The sequence below is a fragment of the Osmia bicornis genome, chromosome 6 (assembly GCF_907164935.1).
Source record: "Osmia bicornis bicornis chromosome 6, iOsmBic2.1, whole genome shotgun sequence".
NCBI lineage: Eukaryota > Metazoa > Arthropoda > Insecta > Hymenoptera > Megachilidae > Osmia > Osmia bicornis.
Genome location: NC_060221.1, coordinates 5,090,171 through 5,115,047, shown reverse-complemented (window position 1 = coordinate 5,115,047; position 24,877 = coordinate 5,090,171). Strand labels below are relative to the sequence as shown.

At 44.6% G+C, this 24,877-nt stretch overlaps 1 protein-coding gene across 7 annotated transcripts; it reads right to left on the bottom strand.

Annotated features, from left to right (window-relative positions):
- Window positions 1–284: 284 nt before the first annotated feature.
- LOC114878267 lies at window positions 285–24,675 on the bottom strand. Of its 7 annotated transcripts, XM_046286275.1 has the most exons (18): window positions 12,023–12,461; window positions 11,154–11,609; window positions 10,717–11,005; window positions 10,565–10,641; window positions 9,743–9,956; window positions 9,293–9,427; window positions 9,139–9,168; window positions 8,807–8,888; window positions 8,532–8,726; window positions 8,332–8,466; window positions 7,915–8,179; window positions 7,181–7,843; window positions 5,947–6,908; window positions 5,094–5,893; window positions 4,500–4,812; window positions 4,183–4,432; window positions 3,875–4,102; window positions 285–3,614 (listed from the first exon to the last, which is right to left on the bottom strand). In XM_046286275.1, exons 3-18 carry the CDS (start codon window positions 10,791–10,793, stop codon window positions 3,409–3,411), a joined length of 4,632 nt encoding a protein of 1,543 aa, XP_046142231.1. In that variant the 5' UTR covers window positions 10,794–11,005; window positions 11,154–11,609; window positions 12,023–12,461; the 3' UTR covers window positions 285–3,408. The 7 variants fall into 7 exon arrangements, with proteins under 7 accessions (XP_046142231.1, XP_029047700.1, XP_046142235.1 ...); XM_029191867.2 differs by lacking the exons at window positions 11,154–11,609; window positions 12,023–12,461 and adding an exon at window positions 23,293–24,675; XM_046286279.1 differs by lacking the exons at window positions 11,154–11,609; window positions 12,023–12,461 and adding an exon at window positions 23,293–24,675 and having other exon boundaries at window positions 4,500–4,701.
- Window positions 24,676–24,877: the final 202 nt, after the last annotated feature.

Sequence of the window (24,877 nt, the reverse complement as noted above, 5' to 3'; positions counted from 1 at the left end):
TTGTTTCACAAGGTGCACGAGAATTTTTCACTCTCTCTTTTTTTTTAATTAGTCAATTCGAAATTGTATTCCTTTTTTTTTTTTATAAAGTTCGTCTCGTCCCTGCATGTGTATCTCAACGCGTACTATTTTGTGATCGAGATCCTGACGTGCCTTGGTCTGTTATTTTAATCGAATAAAAATATATGAACTGTTCGAGTGATGTTTCAATATTTTTCTACATTTTCTACATTCTTCTTTCAAAATAATCAGGAAAGGGTGAGATCATCAAGCGACACCAATGGTAACGGTAATAACACTAGACACCTCTCTTTTTTTTTATTAATCTATCTCATTTATGTATACGTAGATTTATTCGCTTTTTCATATGCATCCATATACTATGTATAGTGTATACATTGTTGTTACTTGCTCATCCACGTTGCTTTTGCAACTGCAAAACCTTCTCCTTCTACGGTATCCTCCGTTTTATCGCTCGACATTTTTCCTTCTCTTTTCATTTTTTTTTTTTTAATTTAGTCGTCTCGTCGAGTCCTTTCCACTCCTTTTCTGTCTTATTCGCGGCAAAACTCTTTTTCTATCGATCGACAACAGGGGTGAAACGCGTATCCTCGCTCACGAGGCAACCCGTTTTCACGCGAAAATCGTGTCGCAAGCACGCTGAACGCTTGCTACTTTCATAATCGTATCGAAGACAGGACGACGTTCGAGATATATTACAAATACGCAAGTTAGAAAAGGGTGTACGCGCGAGTATTTCGATAAATCGTTTTAGAAATGAATGGGAACGAGCGAGAGGCTTAGAAGCGAAGACGAACCAAGTTTCAAACATCCTCGGATTAGAAATATTTCGAATTTAAAGAAATTTTATATAAATTATATACCATCTTTTATTACTGAAAATTAACCCTCCAATTAACCCTCTATTTTAAGCAGTAAGCTCTACTTTAAATATTTCCCAATACATGAAACTCTTTCGTTTAAAAAATTCATTGCCTAATTTTAGTCGAAGCACCTTTGTCTATCTTTCATAGATCTACCTTCCTGCGCCACCGTTCGAAGGGTTAATTCCATATTTATTTAAACGTTCAATAAATTGTCACTCAAGGGGGACGAACGTAAATAAATTACGAAGAAGATTCTACCTGAAATGATTAAATATATCATTAGCAGAATCTATTGTTTCCCCTCGATAGCTTGAATAAATAAGTTTCTTCGCTTCTGATCCACTCGATTATGCGGCGATTAAAACAACGACAGAGGGTGAGGCACAAAATCAATGACAACGACGCGATCTTATAGCTGAACGAGAAAAGTTCCAAGGATTTTTGTGCTTTGCTGTTCACCGTGGGATACTTATCGTGTAATTTGAAATTCTGGGAAACGAATGTTGTACTCGTGTTACAACAGTACGTGAAATTTTTCAGTATACGATGCACGGATAACGAATGTGCGCAATTCTTTTTATATTGTAAAGGCGTACACGTACAAGTGCATAAGTAAACGTTTATACTGGGCGCAGAGGGTTAATGATATTAGAGAGAGAATCGTTGTACAACAGGCGCAATTTTCTTCCTGAAAAATAAAATAAAAATTATCGAATAGTTAAAAAAAGGAACAAATAACATTTTATACTGCCTGGAAGGTAGCAAAAGGAAAATTATCACTCTTTGAGGCTTCCCAATATAAGCCACGTTCAACAGGAAAATATTTCTAATGGAAAATTGGAAATTAAAAATATTCCCAAATGCTGCCACTTGAAATTGTTCTAATCGTACAGCGAATCTCGTCAATTTTTGCCCTCCTTTTTCTCTTCCTTCCATTCTACCGATGACATTCGCAATTAGCAATTAGCAGACGCGACGCCACGCGTCTTCGTTGCTTCGATTACGATTAGTGTATAACGTTTTTTTTTTTTTTTTTTACATAGATTGTTCTGAGCAATTGAGATCTAGTATTGGAGGGATTTCATATACCTGAAATGTTAGTCACTTGCCTCGTCGTTCCTCTTGTTTCAATTTTTTTCTCTTCTCTTTTCACCGTCACTTTCATCGCTCGAACGCAGACGTCTTCTTAATGATTCTTCTTCTCTCCATTTGTGTTGCCGTTCTTTTTTGTTAATTAATCTTTCTTCTTTTAATTAGAATACCCTCTCTCTCACGCTCTCTCTCTCATTTGACACGTCTCATCCTCACTGCACGCACTCACACACTTATCTGAGAGTAACAATTGACATGCGTTTCGTAACTTTCCTAGCGTCTAGACAATGTGTCATTGCATTGTCTTAAATTTATTATACTTCGTTTCCATTTATTTTTTTCTTGCTTTCTTTTAATTACGATTTGTTCATCGACACCGGGCTGTAAAAAAGAGAGCCACGATGTGTTCGTCGTAGCGACGGGTCGCTATTCTCTCGAATGTTTAAAAAAAGAGGGAAACAAAGGCGAGTTTTACGTTTTGTTTCTTTTTTCATTCTATATTCCCTCTTTTCACAGTGATGTTGAAACGAATTTTCTGAAGATAATGATTATGACGATGATGATGATCGACGCTCGAGGATCTTTCGACGAATCCTCGCGCGTTTGTGCCTCGTTTCCGATCGATTTTATTCTTTTGTCTACTTTCTGCTGTCGAGTGGTCTGATATTTTCTCGATAGCCTTAGATTTCGCGATAGGCCGAAAATTTCGATACTTTAAGTGGTCGAAGATAAATGCTTAGGGTAGTTTGATGATACCTATGATACTGAATATGATAAAAACAGAAAATCGAATTAATATCGAGCTACGTAAAAATAAGAATATCCTTAAAAAACCTGAAAATAAATAAGAAATAATTTTCATTTGCAGTGTACTGTAACAAAATTATTCTCGATGACTGTCGCATCAAACTACCCTTCACACTCGACGCATCCATTCTACCCCTATCACCTGCTGCCTCTATAGAAGACTGCTAATAGGCCCATTCTTCGCGCAGCATAAACATAGGTCCATTCGTTTCGATCGTTCGATGAATCGTCAATGATGATTCGATGGAATGACCCTTAGGAACCTAACGAGAGAATCTGATCGACGATTGATTTATTAAAACGTGTCCGAACGAGTTGGCCGCGTGCTGTGCCGTGTAAAAACGTTGAATTGCCCCGTTTCGGAGACGCGGGAAATTTCATCGAGTAATCCTAATGTGGTCGTGAGGGAATTAGTGGCGAGGGGGGGGAGAAACGAGGGGAATGGAAACGGGGCAATTGTCGACAGGACGCGCGAGTAATTAATCCTAATAAGATCGCAGACGTCACAGAGAGTTACGATGATCCGCTCCGAGTGCTTTTCTCCCTCCTTTTGTGCTTCGATCGAACGTAACCACGATTTTATTTCTTCCTTCGCTAAGTCGAAGCTAGATTACTCCGTTCCTTATCTGAAGTACTTCAGACCCGCCACCAGCAGGAACTTCTCGATGAAAAGCTCGGAATCGAGGACGGCGATGTGAGCGGCTCGGCCAATCAGGGCGTTCGCCGTCGCTGGTAACGCGTGGTGCACGTCGTACCTGACCAAACTCACCCCCGAGGAGGACATCACCGGGTACAGGATGTTGTGCACCATCTCTCGATACGCTGCACCTGAAAATAGCGAAATATAGAGAATTTTTATTTTTCAAAAAAAGAATACATCGATAGAATGCCTTTCTCGAATATTAAGTTCAGATGTACGTTCTCTTAGGTGGAGGAAATGGTAGTTCATTGATCTCAAAGACGGATAGAAGTCCATTTCCGTTGCTTACAGATGGAAGACACTTATTCACCCCGGGTTCGTTCAAGATCACTCGTTCGGTAAAGCTGTACCGCTAGGCATCAATGAAATATAAATGACGTTCGATTACCTTGATCGGTCGAATCCCGTACGGCGGCTTTGCAGAGCTCTATACGAGCGGAATGAAGCGGAACGTATCGATCCTGCGCGCTGCCGCACAGAAGAACGTGTTTGAATTTCTCCAGATTGCTCTTCTGGCTCAACCGGAACATGAACGATCGTCTGACATCCGACGAGTCTTTCATCGCTAACTGCAGCAACGAGCCAGATTTCTTCAGCTTCTGCATGAACCACATACCTGGACGAAGATGAAGAAAATACGATTAGATAAGAATTTTTCTGAATCAAAATAAATCGATATCTTAAAATCTTTTTCACCTGCGTTAACCAATCCGCTGGTGTTGTAAAGTGTACCCAAGTGTGGACCGCTCAGACTGAGGAAGGTGTGTAAACGCGAAAGAAGCGGTCGTAATTGAGGCCGAGTCAGAGCGCTTCTTACGATGATGGTCCCTAAAGAATGTCCGATAAAGCTCACTTTCGTCGGGTTCAATCCCGATGTCTCGATATGATGAAGTATTTCAGCTACCAGTCGATCGGTCATTGTTTCGAAGTCCGAGAAAGTGTCACCCTTTCGGAACAGATCAAACAATCGTTCGAAACATAATTTCCAAAAGAAGATGAAATGGAAGATTCACCTGATTTCTCTCCGACATCAAAAAGTCTAAATGCGCCCCAGGAAGACTCAATTCCAAGTACGTCTTGACCAGACGAAGATCGGCAGGATTTCCATCTAAACCGTGCACGCAGATGATCAGGTGAGCACCTTCCGGTGAGAACAGCCGGTACTCGTTGCTGATGTGGAAGTACGGCATGGTGGATGCCAGGCTCGGATAATCGCTAAGAGGCACATTCGATCTTAGAGGTTTTACCGACGACGGGGTCAGAAGGTCACCGTATCCAAGGGAATGGGCACGTTTATGGAAACGCAACTGCGCTTCCTTGCGTTCTCTAGAGGGGATCAGGTAGACAAAAGAGAAACTTAACTATAAAACATAAAGACCCACGAGAACTGTGACCGCGAACTGAAAAATCGCTTTCGAACGAGCAGGAATGAACAACGAAAAGGATGAATAAAAACAAACAAAATCACTATAGTTTTGAAAAAAAAAAATGAAAAAGCAGCTAAGATTTCATTTCTACGATTAGGCGTTCAAACAGAGGAGCTACAGTTGGGCCTAAAGATTATAAGATTACAATGGAATTCAGAAGGACACCGAGTAAATACGTACCTGTAGATCTTCCCGGAGAAGCTCATCTGTCGTTTGAACTCCTCCTTGCACTTCTTGAAATTGATAGCATCGTCCTGAGTCGACTGAAGCAATTCCTTGCCCTCCTGATAGCAATCCAAACAGATGTCCCTAACTCCGTAAGCAGTGTCCCTGTCCCTTTCTCTGTCCCTGTTTTTCTGCGGGCTGCAGGGCGCGGTTTTCGTCTGTTTCGGACTTCTGACCGGCTTGACGGTCTCGTAAACGTGGTAGAGAGGATTATCGATGATCGCAGGTGGGTCGCGGAATTCCTCCGGGGGCGGAGGTTCGTCCTGGAACATCTTCGGTGGTGGCAGTCGCACCTCCTCGTACGAGTGTTCCTCGACGCTCTCCTTGGTCGGCGTTGGCCTATCCTTCCTCGGCACGATCTTGGACAATTTCTGACGCAGCTGTTCGCTGGACAGCTTCGCGTTACGACGTTGCTCCGAGCTGGACGTGTCACCGCTGCTGACCCAACCGGAACACTCGGACGTGAGGTTGCTGGAGCTGGAACTGGTAGTCGGGCTGCTGGGTCTGCTGGACGGCGGGCTAAGAGGATTTGGAATGACGGGAAGATTGTTGCTAAGGCTGTCCTTGCTGTCGCGGATCGGCATGCAAGGCAAAGACACCGCGCTACGTGGCACCACGACCTTGTTCTGCGCCACCGGCACGCTGGCGCATCTCAGTCTTTTCACGTTGGGCGGCGGTGCACCGGCGCTCGATGTGTCGGACGGCGTCGTGCCGTTGGTCGCAGCCGGTTCTACCGGCGACTTGATGGCTTCCACCTGTGAATTTCACACGATAAGAATTTCGCGTTCAATTTGTGACAGATAATTACCTTCAGAATGATTTTATTATTATTCTCCACCTCCAGGACGCTCGTCGTGGGTGCCGGAGGGGGATGTCGGTACTTGGGCATGGGCGCTACCGCTGGGTCCTGATATGCAGGGGGTGGTGGAGCCGGCTTCCTGTTCCTATGACTACACTTCCTGTTCTCCTCGTTCGGATGATCGATATCCAAAACAGGCGCGGAATGCGGCCTCCTCCCGTGCCTGTCCCTCCTCCTTTCTATCCTCTGTTCCTTCTTCGGCTCGGACATCGCGGTCATCACCTTGTAGAACATTTCATTGGTCACCTCAATCCTCTTCTCCTCGCTCTGCGGTCTCCTGCGTTTCTCGTCGCTGTAACAGGACGCGACACCATTGCGAGGAGACTTGATACCCGGTCTCTCCTCCCTTCTTCTCGGTCTCTCCCTTCGGATTTCGCAGTACTCGTTACGCTCGACTTCGTCCAGCAGCCTCTCGGTGCTCTTCGGTCTCCTCGGTCTCTCGGCGACACCGTGTATACGTCCGCTGGTGCCATTGGTGCGATAAAAGAAGGAATCCGTGGTCGTCGACGAGTAGTTGGTCCTTTTGTACAGAGGATCTGCTATCATCGAGTGACTGTTCGGTAGTCCACCGCCGTTCATCGAGTCTTGAATCTCTCCCCGATTCCTCTGACTATGACTGGAACCAGTCTTCCCGATCGTATGATACCTGCGGGACTCGAGTCCGTTCGACTGATTGTACTTGCCGCCAGGTTGATGGCTTTGCTTTCGAGAGTTAGCTCGATACGTCACCCTGTCCAGGGTGGCCGTGTGCAGAGGCTGTTGTTCAGGTAGGTAACTTTCCCCGTTCACGTTCGTTTTGCTGGAAAGAAAGTTGTTCTGATCGTTGCTGACTGGTTGAAGGGGCTGTCGAGAGGCTATCCGATGACTTCGTGGTTCCAGACGAATTCTTCTAGTATCCAGGGAATGATAATCTGAAAATTTCGACAAGAATAATATATACGAGAGTAGATAGAGGGATGGAGTGGTGGCTGAGAGTAGTTGCACGAGGGTGAGTTCCCTCTCAAGGGCGAACCGTGTGCAGAGAGGCTAGAGTTTTTAGTGAAAGTTCAAAGGGAGTGTTTCTAGAGGAAACATAGAAAACCTGAAGTATTCTAGAGAATGCATTACGAATAAAGAAAAGAAATATTTGTTACGTAGCTTCGTTATTAGATTCACAATTCTATTTTCTATAAAAAATAGATACCTTCGATGACGTTAGCAGTCTTATTCTCGTTCCAACAATCCGTCTGCCCATGGTCCATGGTCGTCACGAAGGTGGGTACCGTCAAGGTTTGCTCGCACGACTTGTTCGACGGTCTGTAACCAGGTAACTGTCCGCCTGGTGGCAATTCCGGAAACATAGCAGCCAAGAGCGAGGTGATGGAGGTGTTCTGCGGATCGACCTGTTGTCCAGGCAGCACCAACATCTGCGTGGACTTGGCGCGAGGCAAAGGGACCACCGGGGTGGATCCTAGGGATGGGTTGGGCGCCGAGCAGGCCTGCTGCCCCGAAGGAGGGAAGAGCGTGTTACTGGACGGCGCCGTCGACCTCTGTCTTCCTCTCGAAGGCACCGTTGCTGGAGGAGTCACGTTTCGCGTCCCTCCTCTCTGTCTCGGGAACAACTGCGTGGACACGGACCTAGGAAGCGTCTTCGGCGACGTTCTCGGCTGTACAGGAGTAATGTCAGGACCCAGTTGATCCAACGATTTGCTGTGCCTCGCGGGAAGCGTGGAAGGAGTGAGCGTCAGACGACCCTGGATAGATCCTATGTCCTGGGCTGCTCCTTCGCTCCTGGGCGACCAGATCCCCATCGATCTCGACTCCAGGATCGCGGCAATCCCACAGCTACAGTCGTCCATACCGGGAACTGAAAGACCATTGTTGTACCAGAGTGTCCTTAGGTTTTCAAATATCGATAGCTAAGTGCAAGAGTCTCACTTTTTTCGTCGTACTGATACTTGCCGCTGTTTCTGTGCCTCTGTTTCATGTCCACGTACTGGTCCTCGAAGATCAACGGGAGAGAATGAAGATCCCCGTCGAGTTCCGGACAGTGAACCGGAAGAGGAGGTAGAGTGGCCAGGTACCGCGATCTTCGAGCCGCTTCGCTCACCGCTTGATACGATTGATAGTTCGCGTCGTAACAGCCCCACGCCGATGTCCTCGGATTCTCGAGCACGAAGAAACCTTCCGCGAAACGTTTCACCTAATAAATACCACAGTTATTTATACAAACGTGTTGTTATTGTTTTATCCTCCGGTCCACCTGTGTTCTGAGTTAATTATCGAGTTGGACGAATCTTTCAAATCGACGTCGATTGATTTAGGTGTTTTAGAATTCCTGATTATTTAACTCACCCTTAACTGATGATGAACCCTCGCGAGGTGTTGATGAACAGCTTCCCGTCCGGAGAACGCTTCCAAAAAATGTTGCCAAAGAACAATGTTTTGTGCGCAGAGTTGAGCGATATCAGTTTCCTCCGTGTCCATCATCTGCAATCCCATAGATAATCTATTATATGGAAAATGTCACTTTAGGAAAATTGTCTCTACCAAACCTTGGTAATTTCTTTGTGCGTGTTCTGAGCGAGCTCGAGTGCTCTTTGTTGGCAAGAAGGTAGAAGCCGGGCTAGATCAGCTAAATCGTTGAGCAAAGATTCTCTGGCGGCCAAAAGTAACCTGATTACCTCTTGTTGAACCAGTTTCGCGTGTTGTATCCTCGTCGCTGAACCGACACACCTCGTCGTCGTCTCCTGTAACACGATTTCCACCGTCACCGGAGACGGCTCAATTTTCGATCCACAGATCGAACACGATTCCAACATCAACTCACGATATTTCCTAACCCGGCATTGTTGTCTCCGTTCGCAGGTGACTGTTTAAATTGCAGCCATGGTTTCCCTCCACGCGGCGCGCTACGGGCACATTACTCGGTTAATTATCCGCTCGCCATGTTAATTGAAACACAATCGACCCACGAGAGTGATAAATTTCTTTTTTTCCAACCGAACCGATTAAACGAACAAATAGGATTTCAAATGAAACTTAGTTACGACGTTTCGTTTGGTATAAATGACCAAGTGAAAATTAGAAATTCCATGTCCATTGTTATTTAACGAAAATCGTGCAATCTACATTTTACTTCTACGATATACACAAACTCACCAACTTTGTACATAATGAAGTATGCTCTTCCTGTTGGCAACACAAAAATGCAATCGAGTCATGGAAACACAAAAGGGAAATAAGTTTCTTAATTAGTGATGGCTTAATCACAAAACATTACTAATATCGAATAAGAATCGAAATTGATACTGACTTGATGTAAGGTTGATGAAGAGCCACGAGACAAGCATGGATGGTCATGGACACCGCAGCTAGATGAAAATAATCGAAGAGAACGGGTAGATGATAGTGAAGCCCTTTAGTGGGTGCGAAGTTCAACTGCAACGCCCTGCAAGGTGAAAAAAAAGAGTAAAGCTCATCAAACCTTCAAGGTGAAACATGAAAGCGCACGCGGCCAAGGTTATCGATCTCTTCGTCTTCGTCCGTGGGAAAGTTCTGCTTCTTAAAGCGCGCTTTGGCTACGAGAAATCCTAGACCTAATGAATCAAGCAGCAAGATTTCAACTGGTCGGATATCACTGGAGGAGCGAGAGAAGCAGAACTTTCTCACGGGTCTCGTAGCAATCTGTCGCGGTTCGAGACCGCAATATTCACGACTAGTCTTACGCTCGGCCGATCTTGGCCAGCGTCTAGAAGACGTTCACCTAGACGAGACGCAGGCCATGTTCCCAGGTTGCGTCGGCTCGCTGAACCATAACTCGACGCCGAGATTGAAGTGGGTGCGGGAGAGCACCTCCTCGATCTTATGACTGTGCACGAGCACGTGCGCACGGAATAGGACCGAAGTGCCAAGTGTCACCTCCTCGTTTCTGTAGAGGATCTGAAAGCGCTTGCTCGTCCCGGGCGCCTCCAACGAGTCTGCAACAATGAACAGATCGCGTCTTCTGGATATCTCGTTGCCTTGAGTGCGCCGGAAGTGGTGTACTCGCGTCTGATTCGAACTACGAAGTCCGACTCGTGACTCAAGATTAAAGAATCCACCCTTCCACCTGTTTCTAATAATTTTCTAATTCCATTGAAACGTCTTGGAATATTATAGGAGGATCTTTTTTAATCTTTTATAGCGTTCTTTGTAATGGTAACTTGCTCGAGAGTTTAATGTACGACCGTAGAAGGGATTCGAGGTACAGCAACGTTCCTCGAAGTTTCTAATGCAATCGACGACCGAGTGTGCCTCGGTTTGAACTAGTTCCGCCATTGTCTAACTGGAAAGCAGTAAGTGAATTCGACGTAGTTTTCTGGCGGCAACGAGTGCAACGTACCCGAAACTTTCCTACTTCTATAGAGGAACAACGAGAAAGTTTCTTGAATGGCTGGACACACGTCTGCTGAAGAGCGAAGGGGATGCAATTGATGGAAAATCGATCACTTTTGATCGTTTCGCGCTATCGATGAACAGGTAAATTTTCTCTATATCGAAATGAATTTTCATCGCGAGGAAAAGATCCGTGGAAGAGGGTACTCACGATTGCGCAGCTGGTTGACTTCCACCTTGACAGGGAGTTTCGGCGACACTCTGAGGGCGGTGCGGATCTGGTAATACCTGTGAAATTGGAAATCGTCGATGAGCCAGGGCTGAGCCGTCGCAATTACGAGCGTCGAAAGCCGATCCGCTTACCCACGCTGGAACAGGTCGACATTGTAGAACTTGCAAAGCTCGAGGGAGAACTCGAGTGTGGCCTGTAGATCGCTCATCTCGATCCAGCCGGCGGATACCAAGAGCCCACCCCGTCGCCCCCTTTTTCAGCCTCGAACCAAGGCTTCCCTCTTTTTCTTCTAATCGAACGAAGACCAGCTTCGTATTTCGCCAGGATTTACCAGCGTCGCGCACTGTTCAAGGCATCGCCGACCATCCTGTCTCGATCCTGCCATCCTGGACGAACAACAGCTTCAGCGTCGATGCCAGCCTGGACAGAGAGAATATTTCCACCCGTTCGAATCGATCGGCTACTCGAACGAAAATGCTTGAATCGCGTCCAAAAGGTGCTTCAGCTGACGCGATCGCACGAGTGGATAAAGATGTATTGTTAAACGAGGATAGTCTAGGGGATGTACCTCGACGTTTTCGCGTCCCTCTGGTGACGAACAAAGTACACTAAATCCGGCATTCCTGGTATCTGAACGATACAAATTTACACGAATTTTTCATTAGAGAAGCCAATTAGTTTTAATTCTTTAATTAGCGACGATGTTCACCAACGGCTAGCCGACTTTGCCCTCGCTTTTCATCGAGTTTCAACATTCGAGAAAAGGGTTTATTTAAGGCTCTCCTTTCATCGGTCGTTTCTCCTCAACGAAGTCTGGGGCGGTGGTCGCGTGAAACGCCACAGGCTGTGCCCACGGTACGTGTCGGGCAGCCACGAGGAAAGCGGAAATCCACGCGCTTCGCCGCGCTCCAACACGCCACTGTCAAGGACGCCGAAGGCCGAGACCCGCACTTTAGCTTCCTCGAGCGAAGATCAACGACCTGCCGTACGCAGAACCAGCGTCAGGGTAGAAGAACGAAAGGGGCTGAAAAAGAAGTGGTAGAACTCGACGCGAGAGAGTGAAAACGTGTTTCTTTAGACTTTAGAAGAATGGTAAAAGAAAAAAAGAAACACAGTAGAAGAGACAGAGAAATGACGAGTCACCGAGCTTGGTGTTTTTATAAAAATGATACGTGAAATTTAGAAAATTTCCGCTATTCAATTTCGGATGAATACTAACAAATTTCTACGTAATTACAGGGGACAGAAATTGTATCCTCGTTGAAATATAAAGCGGAGAAGTTGAGTATTTTTATCTTACACGGGGAGCTCGCTTTTGATGGTAATCAAGACACGATGAAAGTTAAATGTATTTTTAACCAGACTAGAATATTCTGTTTCTTGAGGAAACGTTGAAAAAAGTGATTCACATGTTTGTTACGTAAATTGGTAACTTACCGGTGTTATTTTGTAATTTTCTTTCTCTAACAATCAACAACTGACGTTCCCTGAATTTTCTTCTACGAACAAAGGGGAAAATTGAAACGAAAATCATAAGAGCACGCGAAGGATATCGTGAAAATTCAGATCCGTTCTTGAAGCAACTTTTCTAAGGCGTATTGTCTGCTCCACTGTCCCAGAAGGGTTAAGGGTACAAGTCGGATGGCGGAAGTTTTAAAGAGAGTTTCAAGCTTTCAAACTGTTACCCGGATATGTCTTTTCTTATTCATTTTTCCCTGCTATACGCAATTCCAAGTTTCACGGAATAAACGCGCGACAAGAACGAGAAGAAACTTTTTCGCAATACCTTACGAGTCTATTTTTACGACAGCCTATTTGTTTTCGAAGCTTTTCAATTCAATTGATTCGTAACTTACGTACTATATTCAGATCGTAAGAAAATATTGATACATGAAATTTGTTATTGAACAGTGCTAGTGTTTCTGCAACATCGGCTCAAGAGTTCGACTATTTTTATCATCGATATTTACAAAAGCTGATAACTTATCGTTATCTATTTTTTACAACTGTCAAACGTTTCATTTCAACACTTATTTGAAATTTCTTTTAAATAACTTTCTTTGTTTTAACTTCTTTAATAATTATATAAGAAGAAAATTAAACCCAAGGTTTTTCAAACCACTTTCCAGTGATAATATAACAAAAATTTATCGAACGATCTATGGATGAAAATTACAACGAATCCCGATATCATTGAAAGTTCCCAAACAACTGTTGTTAAGAACACATATTTCCTTCCGTCGGAAACACCGCTTTACTCTCTTATCACGTTCCTAAAATTATCTCTTGAATAGCTCGTAATCGTTGCTCGTTAAAACAGGGACACGAGATTACATCTCGCGAACCTTCGACATAAATTGAAGAACATCGTTGTGAAAACAGCGGTGTAAAATGAAGAAACGAGGTAGCTTCTTTTTCAAATTATTACACTTATGGTTTGAATGATACGCAAGGTATCGCGGACAACTAAAATGCTTCAATTTATTAACGATATCGTTTCAACCAGGATTCGTGGCGAATGAAGCAAATTTGCCAAGTAAAATAAACGTAACGTTTTTCGGGAAATTCTTTAGAGGAAATTCTTGTCGTTTGATCGCGAGTTCGAAGCGTGCCTGGTTTCGAGCAGTTTTAATCGCGAATGCTTCTTCGTCATTTCGAACGACTAGCAATGGTATTTCTAGACCCGAGGCCGACGCACTGTGGCCCAGTTTAGCGGCACTCGTCGTTTCTGGCCTACATCGAGACCCGTGTATTTACGCGCGATACCATTCGAGGCCGTGAAAATGTTCCCCTGTTCGCGATTCGCGACAATGCGACAAACCTTCAATCCCTCCAACTACGCGGTTAACTCTTTCGTTTAGCGACAGCCTCGAATACGCTCTAAAACCTTCATGCACCATCCGTTTATTTCGATATCTACGGTGAAATATTCCTAATTTTTTAATTGAAATATAGAAAGTGGATATTCAGAGCAATCTTCATATACGATTACCTAAAAAATGAAGAGAAAATATAGAAATATTAAACGGCAGATTATTGTAATTTTGAAGCTAACCATAAGAGACTCGCGAAGGCTGAAAGATTGAAACGTTACATAGATAGAGTTAATTGTATTATGGCACGGAAGAATAATCTCATTTTGCGAGACAATTGTGCAAGCTTTATCGAGGTTGAGAAATTGGATTAGACTACGGAAGAATTGTCGCACTTTCTGAGTAAACTGTCAGAGCTTTACCGAAGCTGAGAAATTGAATTACGGGACGAAAGGTGTATCACATTTTCTAAGTCAACTGTAAGTTTTCTTCCAAGGTTTAGAAACTCGATTACGATAGAAAAGAAACTTCACAATTCCCGCTGTTCCTTTATCATCAAACTTTTTATTTATAATTCTCCAGTTACACGGTTGATCGATATCACAGCGGATAAAAAATGATTTATCATTCCGATCCACAGTTTCCAAGGAATTTACTCGTGGCGACCAGCGGACGCGAAAAATAAACCATCGGGAAATCTCTAAAAAATCTGGAAACGCTTCGCAAATACGGGAGGGACAATCGAACGAAAGAGTAAATATTAACAGGGATAAAAATTGCTATTCCTCTGGATAAAAAAAAAAACGCGACCGTGATGCAGTAGCAACCTTTTAATTCCAAAAAATGTGACTCGCTACTGTAGCTTTTGAAGCGTGTTCACCTATCGGGCACAATGGCGCAGAGAAGAGACCGGGAATAGAGGCGATAACGGATTTCTACGATCTTTTTTATCGGATCGGACGTTTTCCCTGCGGCGGCAGGTCGGGTTAAATTAACTATGAACGGACATAAATAAACCTGTCACGGTATTTTTCGAAGCATCCGTGTTCTCGCGCTTCGTACCACACAGGATCGGCTTGTTTTATGCACGTGCTCTACCTTTTGTCTCGCGCCTTTCGAGATACGCGATAGTATACAAGCCGAGGTTCTTGGCCCCTCCGCGCAATGCGAATTCTCTGTAAAACTTTGACGAGCCTTGTTTGCAAGTCCAAACACAACCGACAGGGAAATGTTACCGAACAAAAGTCGTCGATTTTACTGAAATTTCCCAGAGTTTATTTCAATGTTTCAATGAATATTTTCTGCAACGTCATTTTTCAAACTTACTAAACATACGACAGGGTAGAAAGGAGAATCTTGTTTTAGATTCTCATGCTGTATTGATGAAAGAGTATTATTACCTTAGGGAAATGCACGGTGCGTGCTTGGATATGAATGTAGCCTTCATTCGTTCTTTTGTCTGACCATATACGGTACTATTCCACTTATTGACACACCTTTCACCGTTCTATATAAAATCCATGGTTCTAGAAATATTTTCGTAGTATAAATTTTCTATTTTTCATTTTTATGTTAATTTTTACCACCCGAATACTCTTTCACAAATTCATTTTCCATGACACTAAAAGAACCATGAAAGTCTCGGAGGAATCAGGAGAACGAAGAAGAATATCATAACCGATCGGCAACAAATCGTTCTGATAAAACGAGCTAGTACAGCGACGGAGTTTATCTACGTCATAATCGACGCGTTTAGTGGCTGGTGGACGAAGTAGATGCGGGGGATGAGAAACGGAAACGAGGCGAATAGAAAGGGGGAAAACGTTCGTCGAGGAAGATTGAAATTTCGTATCGATTAGCCTCCTCGTTTCAGCCCGAATTTTCGAGGCACGTAGATGGTCCTTTGGGGTCGTCAGCCGGACGGTCAACCTTCGTTTCTATTCGCGACACGATTGGTCCGCAAGAGTTCTTGAAATATTTGCGATTCCGTGTCTTCCCCGAGGTATGCCAGTCTCTTTTATTCACCTCTCCGTCGGAGGAATTCGGGCTGATCAGCGGAAAAATCCTTTGTCCAGGGGAACGAGCCTTACCAAACGTTTTGCCATTTTCGTGAAAGGCTTGTTTACTCTTTGATCAGGGTTCCTTTCCATTGGCAAAATTAATCAGAACCCTTCACCTCTTTTTAATCGAGGAACAACGTTTTATTAACGTCACACAGTATCGAAAACGATGCTAGAGAGTGTAAAGAGGATTTAATTTAATCGTTATGGAAAAGATATTTGCAAACTACCCTCCAGAATATTTGTAAAAAAAACAAACGGAATGGTAATTTATTTTCGCATACCCACTCGAGGAACGCAAGCAACAGGCATTGATTAATTTAATACCATCGTCTTCTGGCAACAACCACGTCCAACGTCGGGAAGGGTGAAAACGCGATAATGTATTTCCTATAATTTTACAATTTCACGTAGACGGCCAACGATAATGTCAACCACTCTCTCGACAGTTAATATAACGTGGAGAATATTTATGACCGTGCTCCAGGAACGTTGCTTCACCAGCTTTCAGAACGTTTTCTCATCTGCAATTCAACTTACGCGATTCTATTTAAACACTGTATCCGCTCGGATACCGTGCTCCTTCGGTTCAATTCCTTCACGATTCGATTAATTGCCGATTCCGTTGAAACGTTTCGCCCTTTTTTTCTCTTCCATTTTCTTCATCCTTCGTTTGATACGTTTGATCTAATTCACCCTTTTGCGCGTGATATAACAATGATTTAATATTAATTTCGAGGACTACCTTTGTACCGGGTAAACAGGATCGCGAACATTTCATGAATGTTTCACGATTTTTCGTTCGACGAAATTTCATATTTATACCTTTGTAATCGTAATTCGAGCTTTCGACCAACTCGTGCGCGACGATTTTATTAAAATTCCTTTTCGTCCTTTCTGCTACCTGTTTGTTAATATCGTCACTTTTAACTCGTCGGGATTATCATTTCGTTTCAATATTAATTTCCTCAGAGAATAAGCGATTAACGAAACAACTTGAAAATTTAATGCGAACGATCAAGTAATAGAAGGGTTCTGAGTAACGGAGGGACAAAAATAAAAAGGGTTGAACGCGATATTGTAGCCGGGACACAATGAAGCAAGGGGACGTAAAATGAACGCATCACCTCCCTTATAAAGAAGCGAATACGTTCTACCTTCCTAGAGCTTAATAATAAAACAAAGGAGCGAAATAAATAATCCATATTATTCAGTTTCTCTTAGTAATTTAAAATTGTCAGAATTGAAAGGTTCAGAGGAGAATGGTACATTATCTTCTTTAATTACTCTAAAGTGTATTTCTTAAAAAGACAATGTATCTCGTTCTCCTGTACCTTTCAATTAATTTGACGTCTGAAACACACGACGAGCGGATTTCAAAGCAAGGGAAAGGTTAACAGATTTCTTTTACAGAGCCTTTCATAAAAGTAAAATGTTAATCGTATCTGACACACGGGCTTGGAAAGCGCCGGTTGAAAAAGCCCGTTGTGGTTGCGTGATTCCATCTCGTTGAAGTTGAAAAGCAGTTTGTTGTAACACGAAAGGATCGCGCCCTTTCAAGCCCGTCGTTCTACAATGCCGCTCAATAGTTAACGTCTTTGACCCCCTCTCGGTCGTTTCCCCGAACTTTTAACCTCTGACCTTTGCCGGAAGGAAAACTCGTTCCGCCATTTAATCAGAGCGTGGCTTTCAAGAATTTTTCCGAAAAATAACTTCGAATCTCTTTGAAACCCCGATGTTTGGTGGTCGCGAAAGAATCAACCGTCTGAAATTACTTTTTAACTTCAACTTCTTGTCTTCTTAACGATCCAGCAAGCATAATCGTGTTAGTTTGCCAAAAGTTTCAACGAAGAAACTGTGAGAGAGGAATGAAAAAATGAGGAAACGTTGCTCGGTCACGAAAGAATCTGTTCATCAAACTAGCCGGAATTATCTTTTAAGCGGCTCATCACTGTCCGCCTGGCTGCCGGTTTAGCTCCTCCTCTTGGCAGTGGAAGCACGCGTATTTGGTCAGACGTCTAGACACTTCTATCCGACGAAGGGCGGCGTGTCTATTCGAAAGACGGAGGCAAAGTATTTCTTATCTCGTGCCGGAGCTTACGTCTTTGGCAGTGATATGACACGCCAGCTATGCGACTCTCGTTCATTCACTAAATACATTCCCGACGCGTTCATTGACGCCTGGTAAAAATAATTAATTTTATAACACTTTTCCGTATCCCCGAAAATTGTACCCATCATTTTATATTTACAAAATTATTAGGCCATCCCGTGAACCATCTCCGAGCGCGATTCTTGTACGCATCAAAAGCTTATCACCGCTGTATGACAAAGAAATAAACTTTCACGACAGGGAGAGTAGAGAAAATCCAACAGGATCGTGATCCGACCCCCATGATCACACGTAACACCTATTCATCGGCCACGAAGGCAACGAACCTGTGTATGGTGGTTCAACAGCCACGCGAGCATGCTCGAGACGTTTCAAGCGTAAGGCGATAAAGTGTAGTTTATTGCAACGCGTGTGCACACACACACACCACCTACGTGCTTCCACCTTTCTTGCCTCTCACCGACAACGTATCGGCTCTATTGATAGCGATAACCGCATACTACACACACTGACAAATTTTTCCTTCTTTTCGTTTTTTAATTTCAACCGGTGAGACGATAACCGGATCGCCAGCTCGAATGCCAGTTCCTTCTATCGCTGTTCAGATTATCTTATAATTAATTATAGTAAACGAACCGCGGCCGGCATCGGGTATAACTTTACGAAGAGTTACTTAAGCGTCGTTCAACCAAGTTACGCGATACTTTTATTTCGAAGCTGCTAACGGAGGAGATTAACGCGTTCACGGTAAAGCTGCGATTAAAACGATGATGAAAGTGGAGAGATTTTGTTTTCAGATATTCTCCTTTGAATCGGCCGGTTACAACACGTGTAAACGGGGCGAAATCGGAACAAAGGAAATTATGAAACTGCGAAGGGAAAGTTTATCAAAGCCCTCTTTGTGCGATTTAACCTATCCGATCCGACATCGTTGCGCTCTACCGACACACAAATTCTCCTGCGCTGTGGAAACTTTCGCTTATCAAAAGCATATCGCCAAGTTTCAGAGTACTCGATTTCGTTAGACGTCAGCCACGCGTGTCGCAAGCTCGTTTTCAAAGAAACACGTAAAGATCGGGGCAAATATTCGTGGTATTCGTGATATTCGGCTAATCAGTCAAGAATCGCGCAGGATCTCGGCTGACACGGTTATTTCCTATCGCCGTTCGCCTTGGATTATTCATCGAGAGATTCATCGGGGACAACCCCTCGCCCTTCGATCAAAACCGAACACGCGTCTCCATGTAAATAGGGGAAACTGGATATATACGTATTCGAATGTGCCCGTGTAAGAGCAGGTTCACTGACCACTCACTCGATCGAAGTGGAAAATGTCCGTAACCGTTCGGACTCGATACGCGCTAAGGTTTCAATTCGGATAAGAGGTGGGCGACGGACCGGTACGCGGAATTATACGAACACGAACGGACTGTTTCGTAAGACCAGCTGGGTATAGACAATTGTTAGCACCTGACGACGAGAGAGAAAATCAAAGCTCAAGGCAATTGGTGTGTCAGCATCGACTCGTCTTTTGTCTCTCTTTAAAATAATAGAAGAAATGGAAAAGAAATTTTTCAACGCTAGTCTTCTAGGTTTAGAAGATTGTTTTACGGTAATGAACTTTAATTAGAAATTTACAATTGCACGAGCAGACATTAGAATATCAGTGCAGATGCGGACACACGACACTGTCTCCTATCTGCATACGGGACGAATACTAGGGACAATGTGCGCAGAACGTCTATGGACAATGTCTGTAACTCTGAACAAGCCTTTACATGCGATCTGCAGCCACTGGCGGTCGCGGTAGAAAACGACGATGCTCTGTCAGACGACCTAATAACCGTGTTACACTTGTCACCTTCATTTAGTACTATTCTATGCTATTGGAAATTTGATGTGGCTTTTTCTTATTTTTCTTATTATTTAGGAATCTTTATCATTATTTCAATTAGTGGAATGGGTTACCTTGGGTTGCTAATGAATTACAAATTGAAAAGTCACGACTACTTTAATACTACTTTGAATCCTTTGAATCGAAACGTATACTCTATTTCCTTGTACCTTACGCTTTGTGGTGTTCCAATGGCAGAACCATTGACACTTTGACTAGTGTGCGAGATAGCTGGTACCAGAAATTCAGTCGTTTGTGCTCAAAGTGTCAATCCAATTGCACTTAAGAGCTTTGGGGTTCTACTCGATACGTACACTTGGTATTAATAACGTAGTAGTACTGAAGTAATAAGTATTAAATGATCTCAAGACGAAGGAGGATGATAATTTAAATAGCATTAATGTTGCACTAATGGATAGATAGGTTTAAATTGGAAAGCTAAATAAGCGAATCCTTAGACGAGGTTCTCTTAGTAAATTGCTTTGCATATTATAAGTCTTCCCGTTTCAGCAGTTTCCCTGAGCTTCGATGCTCGTTTACGAAAGCAGCAACCTTTACACAAAGTGTATCGAGTTTCCGAGTTCGTGAACTTTCGAATTTGAAAGATCCAAGTTTCGGAGTTTCGGGTTTCTGCAAGTTGGACGAAAAATATCCTTCCCTCTCCGATTAATCTAAAGTAGAGTCCACGAATACCAAGATCTCGTTTGAAAATGTTTTTAGAAAATTAGAGATACTTATTAACATTTACATTAAACTTGAGGACTCTTCAGAACGTCAGATACTACGCTAGCGTAGAACAAGTAGAATAAGACCCTATATGGTCAGACGTACCTTATCGAGCCACTTCAACTAACAAAAATAGAACAAAGAGCAATTTCTCGAACAGTGCACTTTTCCTATGATTAAATTCTTCAAATAGAATTCTTCGAATTGTACACAAAACTAGAAACCATAAAATAACAGGCAAAAGGAGTAATTTCACGGAACGATTGCGGCGATCGAGTCAGGAAACAATGGGAACCGATTCAATCTGTCAGTGTGACGAATTTTTCAGCTCGAAATCCGCTCGATACGGATCGAATCGATCGAAATACCTTCCGGCCGGATGGACGTCTAATTAATTTCACAGAGCCAGCGAGTACGAGGCTTCCACGCTAATTCGATGAATCGAGTTTTCCATTCCGGCCCGTCGATTTCGCGCCCGTCAAACACCCCCGTCGGGGTGAAAATATTAAGGTAACCCTGCCGGCTGTTCCCGCGAGAACGCTCGATCTGTTCGCTCGAAAGTTGTTCCACATTCGGTGACCTTTCGCTGAAAATGTCAGGGTGGCTCGGCCTGCCAAGCAACGCCATTCTTTCTTTTCTTTCCTTTTTTTTTCTTCCCCACCGGTTCTCCTGATGCAATTTCGACGATCAACGATCCCTTAATCCGTGCCCGTTGTTCGACCATTGAATCGCTTCGATTCCGTCCCTCTACCAGCCGGCCGGTGGGCGGGGAATCAGGGTGGGACTATTCATCTTTGGAAAAGGAGACGCTAATAAAGCATCATCGGGGAAAGAAATAAAGAGTCGCGGACAAATGGAGGAGATATTAAGCCCCGATAATGGATTCTTGTGCTCGTCCAAGCGTTCCCTGATATTTCCGTGATATTCATTTCGCCATATTGTCACGAGTGGCCGTGCTTCCGTCGCGAGGCGACGCGAAGCGTTCCATTCCGCCGGGATAAGAACTTTCCATTCCTTAATGAGAAAACAGCCGGCATCTGGACGGGGTAAGAGGTAGGAAAGAAACGAAGGGGGTTACATTAAACGTAACTTAACTCGGCATTCCGTGGGAAAAGAAAAAAGAGAAACGAGAAGGTAAAAAGAGAAAAAAATAAACGCAAGACCGTGGATTGTTGCCGTTGAAAAGGGGAAAGGAAATGTTTAGAGCCGTTGTTTGCATCCGTTCTCTCTTTTGATCAACGTAATTTCGTCGAGACACGAGTGTCCCGATGATTTAATTATCCTTTGTTTGCTTTCGAAACGTTTTAACGGAGCTCTCGTTAGAAATGAATTTCTTCGAGCCGTTTCATTCGTACGGCTGGCCTCGATGCAAGGAAAAGAAATTGCTCGGATATATTTAGGCGGAGTTGTACTACCTGTTCAATTATTCAACAATGCAACGTTCAATTGATCGATGCATTAATGACGTTTGATTATTCGCTGGTATGACGTATCATGTATTATAATTTCAACGAATCCTACTGATATACTTAATCATCCCTATTGAAATTTACCATACCGCGTACTATCGTTTCCAGTGTGACCGAAAATATATTAAAGTCGATTTATCAATCATCGGTGTTCGCCATTATAGGTACTCATACATCAAGCAGAAAGCACATGGAGCTTCAACGAGCACGCTCCGTGCTCGGGAAAGATAACTCATTTGAAAGCTGTATCCCCTATTCGATCACTCTCCTGGCTGATAACGAGACTCTCGTATCACGACAAACCGTCACGCGATCATCGACGTTTAATCTTATCGCGGGATCGTTAAAAAACAACGGCAGACAGCGTCGGCGACCAGCGAAACACGAAGGTGGACGGTTGACCGATACACGAACTGGCCGTAAGACGGAAACACGAGATCGATCATTCTTACGAAACGGTAGTAGCCAGTGATATCGGCAGTTCCCATAACCTTGCGACATTATTGAACGACATCGTGATCACGTAAGTTAGAGGCACGTTACCTCGTGGAACGAGCTCGGGCACGATCGTTCCCTCGCGCGAATCGGAGGGCACGTTGCATCGGGAATTAAATCAACGCGGCCGGCTTCGTTGATGGAGATGAGGAGAAAACGGGATGGGAATGATGGAACGAAGAGAGAGAGGGAACGAAAAAGCAGGAACAGGGGGAGTAAAAGGAAGGAAGACAAGAGGAAGAGGAGGCAGAGCAAGGAAGGGTGGGGGATCAATTTAGAAGCCGTGACTCACTCGACACGGTGACGTCGTTAGCGCACCCCTTTCGTCCTCCCTCTACGCCACCCCTAAAAAAAAAAAAAAGAATAATCCGGTCACAACTCTCTCTCTAAGCGAGAACTAATCGAGGCCAGTGCACACTGCCGGGGAGAAGAAGGAGGCGAGGAGGGATGCGTTCTCGACTCTCGGCCGGTCGACGAGCCTCGAGTATTATTTCTGGTATTCCTGTATACCCGGTGTTAACCCAACGACGAGGACCAAAGAGGTGGCACGCGAGCCGAGCGGAAAGGGCACCGAATCATCGTTGCGCACGATAACACCACCGGTCCCTCGTTACATCGAAAAAAAAAAAAAAAAAGAAAAAAGAAAAAACTCGTCCGTTGGAGTTTTTTACCTACACGCCCATCTATGTACATTTACGCGCCACTGACTCCTGTTTACAAAGAGAAAGAACGAAACGCGGACGAGAGGAGGAACAAGGAAAAATTGTTGGAAACTGCGAACGAGGAAGAGGATGCAGAAAAAAAAAGGGGGAAGTATCCAACGCATCTCTCCTCCGCGCCCACCGAGCCCAACGTCCCCTCGCCCCAATTACCGTGCCCATCGCACACCACCTCGTCCATGCTCGTGATTTGCATCCGACCTCTATTTCCTTCGCAGCCACGTCCAACGAAATCCTTCCTTATCAAACGTCCAAGACGAGCTAACAACCCCTGACGGTACCATCCCTTCGACTCGTACCACTAGAAAGGATCACGACGAAATCGTCGTTTGGGATTGAACGGTGTGCTCCAGTTGCAGGAAGCGACAGTCAAGTCAGGGTATAACGTATGTCCTGGGGAGGAGTTTGCTTTACTCACGAGGCACACGTTCGACGAGGATCAGGCTAGTGTCGGTCGGAAGACGTCGACTCCTGGATCGACGACCGACGTACATCCTATTCCTCGAGTCCTGGCGCCGAGGAGCCGGATGATCCTCCCCGTTGTCACTCCGGCAACACCCACTTTCTCCGCTGGCCTCGTAACCTCGAGGGCCACTTTTCTTTCTCTCCCTCGCCGCCGTCGTCGAACCAGGCGCAGCACTACTCTGACAGCACCACCACTACCAGCGGACACCACCACGATAGGAAACCACCACCACCGCCGCCGCCACCACGGCCACCACTACCAATGCCGCCGCCACCACGAGCACCACCACCGCAGTTCGTCCTATCACTCTGGATACTGGCAAGCAGTCAGTGTCTACGGACCGATGCGTTACGCGGGATACGCGCCCTTCGTTTTCTTTTTTTTTTTTCAACCCCCAACACCCTTAACTTGCTTCGCGTTTAAAACGTAACTTGGCCACGATGAGCAACTGTCTGTACGCGAGCCACGCGAGGTGGCCGACCAGCATGGGACAATTCTCTCCGTAGCTCGCTGCGGGATATGCCACCGTGAGCTGGCCTATCTACGCGCCTGTCTGCTCACCCAAGCCTCGAACGACGCCCCCCTTGCGTCCCGGCGCGACGCCTTCTGGCCAGTCACCACACGAGTGTATGCGCGATCCTGGCACACGCGTGTCCGTGACACGTCCCAGCATGCGCTCTTCTACGCGCGCCTCGTATTGCACGCGCTCCACTAGGGTCGAATTTTCTCCAACCACCCCGATGTCGCTGCTCGCGACCTAGGGAGTTTCTCTTGGGGAAAGGACCGGGGAGGAAACTATGGCTTCGAAACCGTGGTGGGAATTTTTTTCCTCTGTTTTTCATGAGTTCAATGTCGAAGGAAGGCGCGCACTGAACTCTATAGGATACGTGGAACGATAACCAAGTATTAGGGGTCGAATTGGCTCGTTAGACAGAACGAAGTGTGTGAGATGTTCTTATTTCCCTCTGACGTATGTACACCCTCGATCACCCTCGGCGTCCCTCTAGGGAAAATGGCGGTCTAAGCCAGCGGAGAAGGTGTCCTCACTACTGAGTATGATACTCCAGCCATTAGGCATTATTTCTAATTCACGGGAGACACTTTTGTATTCGAGAAAGAATAAAAGTTTCTCAAATAAACAGTTAGTCGCTAAAGCAAGTCGGTTCTTACCGATTTTATCCATAAGTCGGTAATTAGCTTCAGCTGCTTTCCAATAGGCAGCGGTGGTGCTCCGAAAACCGATCGATAACCTGTTGAGCAGTTTGAGCCATTTTTGTATAGATGGCATTATGATCGAAAAGCAGCGAACACCCCCCTCTTTCTTCGACGTCCAAAGACAGACTGACGCGCTTCCGCTTCAGCTTCAGCGCCAAGCGATTAATACATAGGTCGAATTTTAATTGTAGCGTTTCGTAATTATGGTGTATAATACAAGTAACATCTCTATCATCAAATGAATTTGAATAAAAGCTGTAATAATGAATATATAAACTCCGCACGCTGTAATCCTAATATAAATTTATCTCCAAAAAAGAAT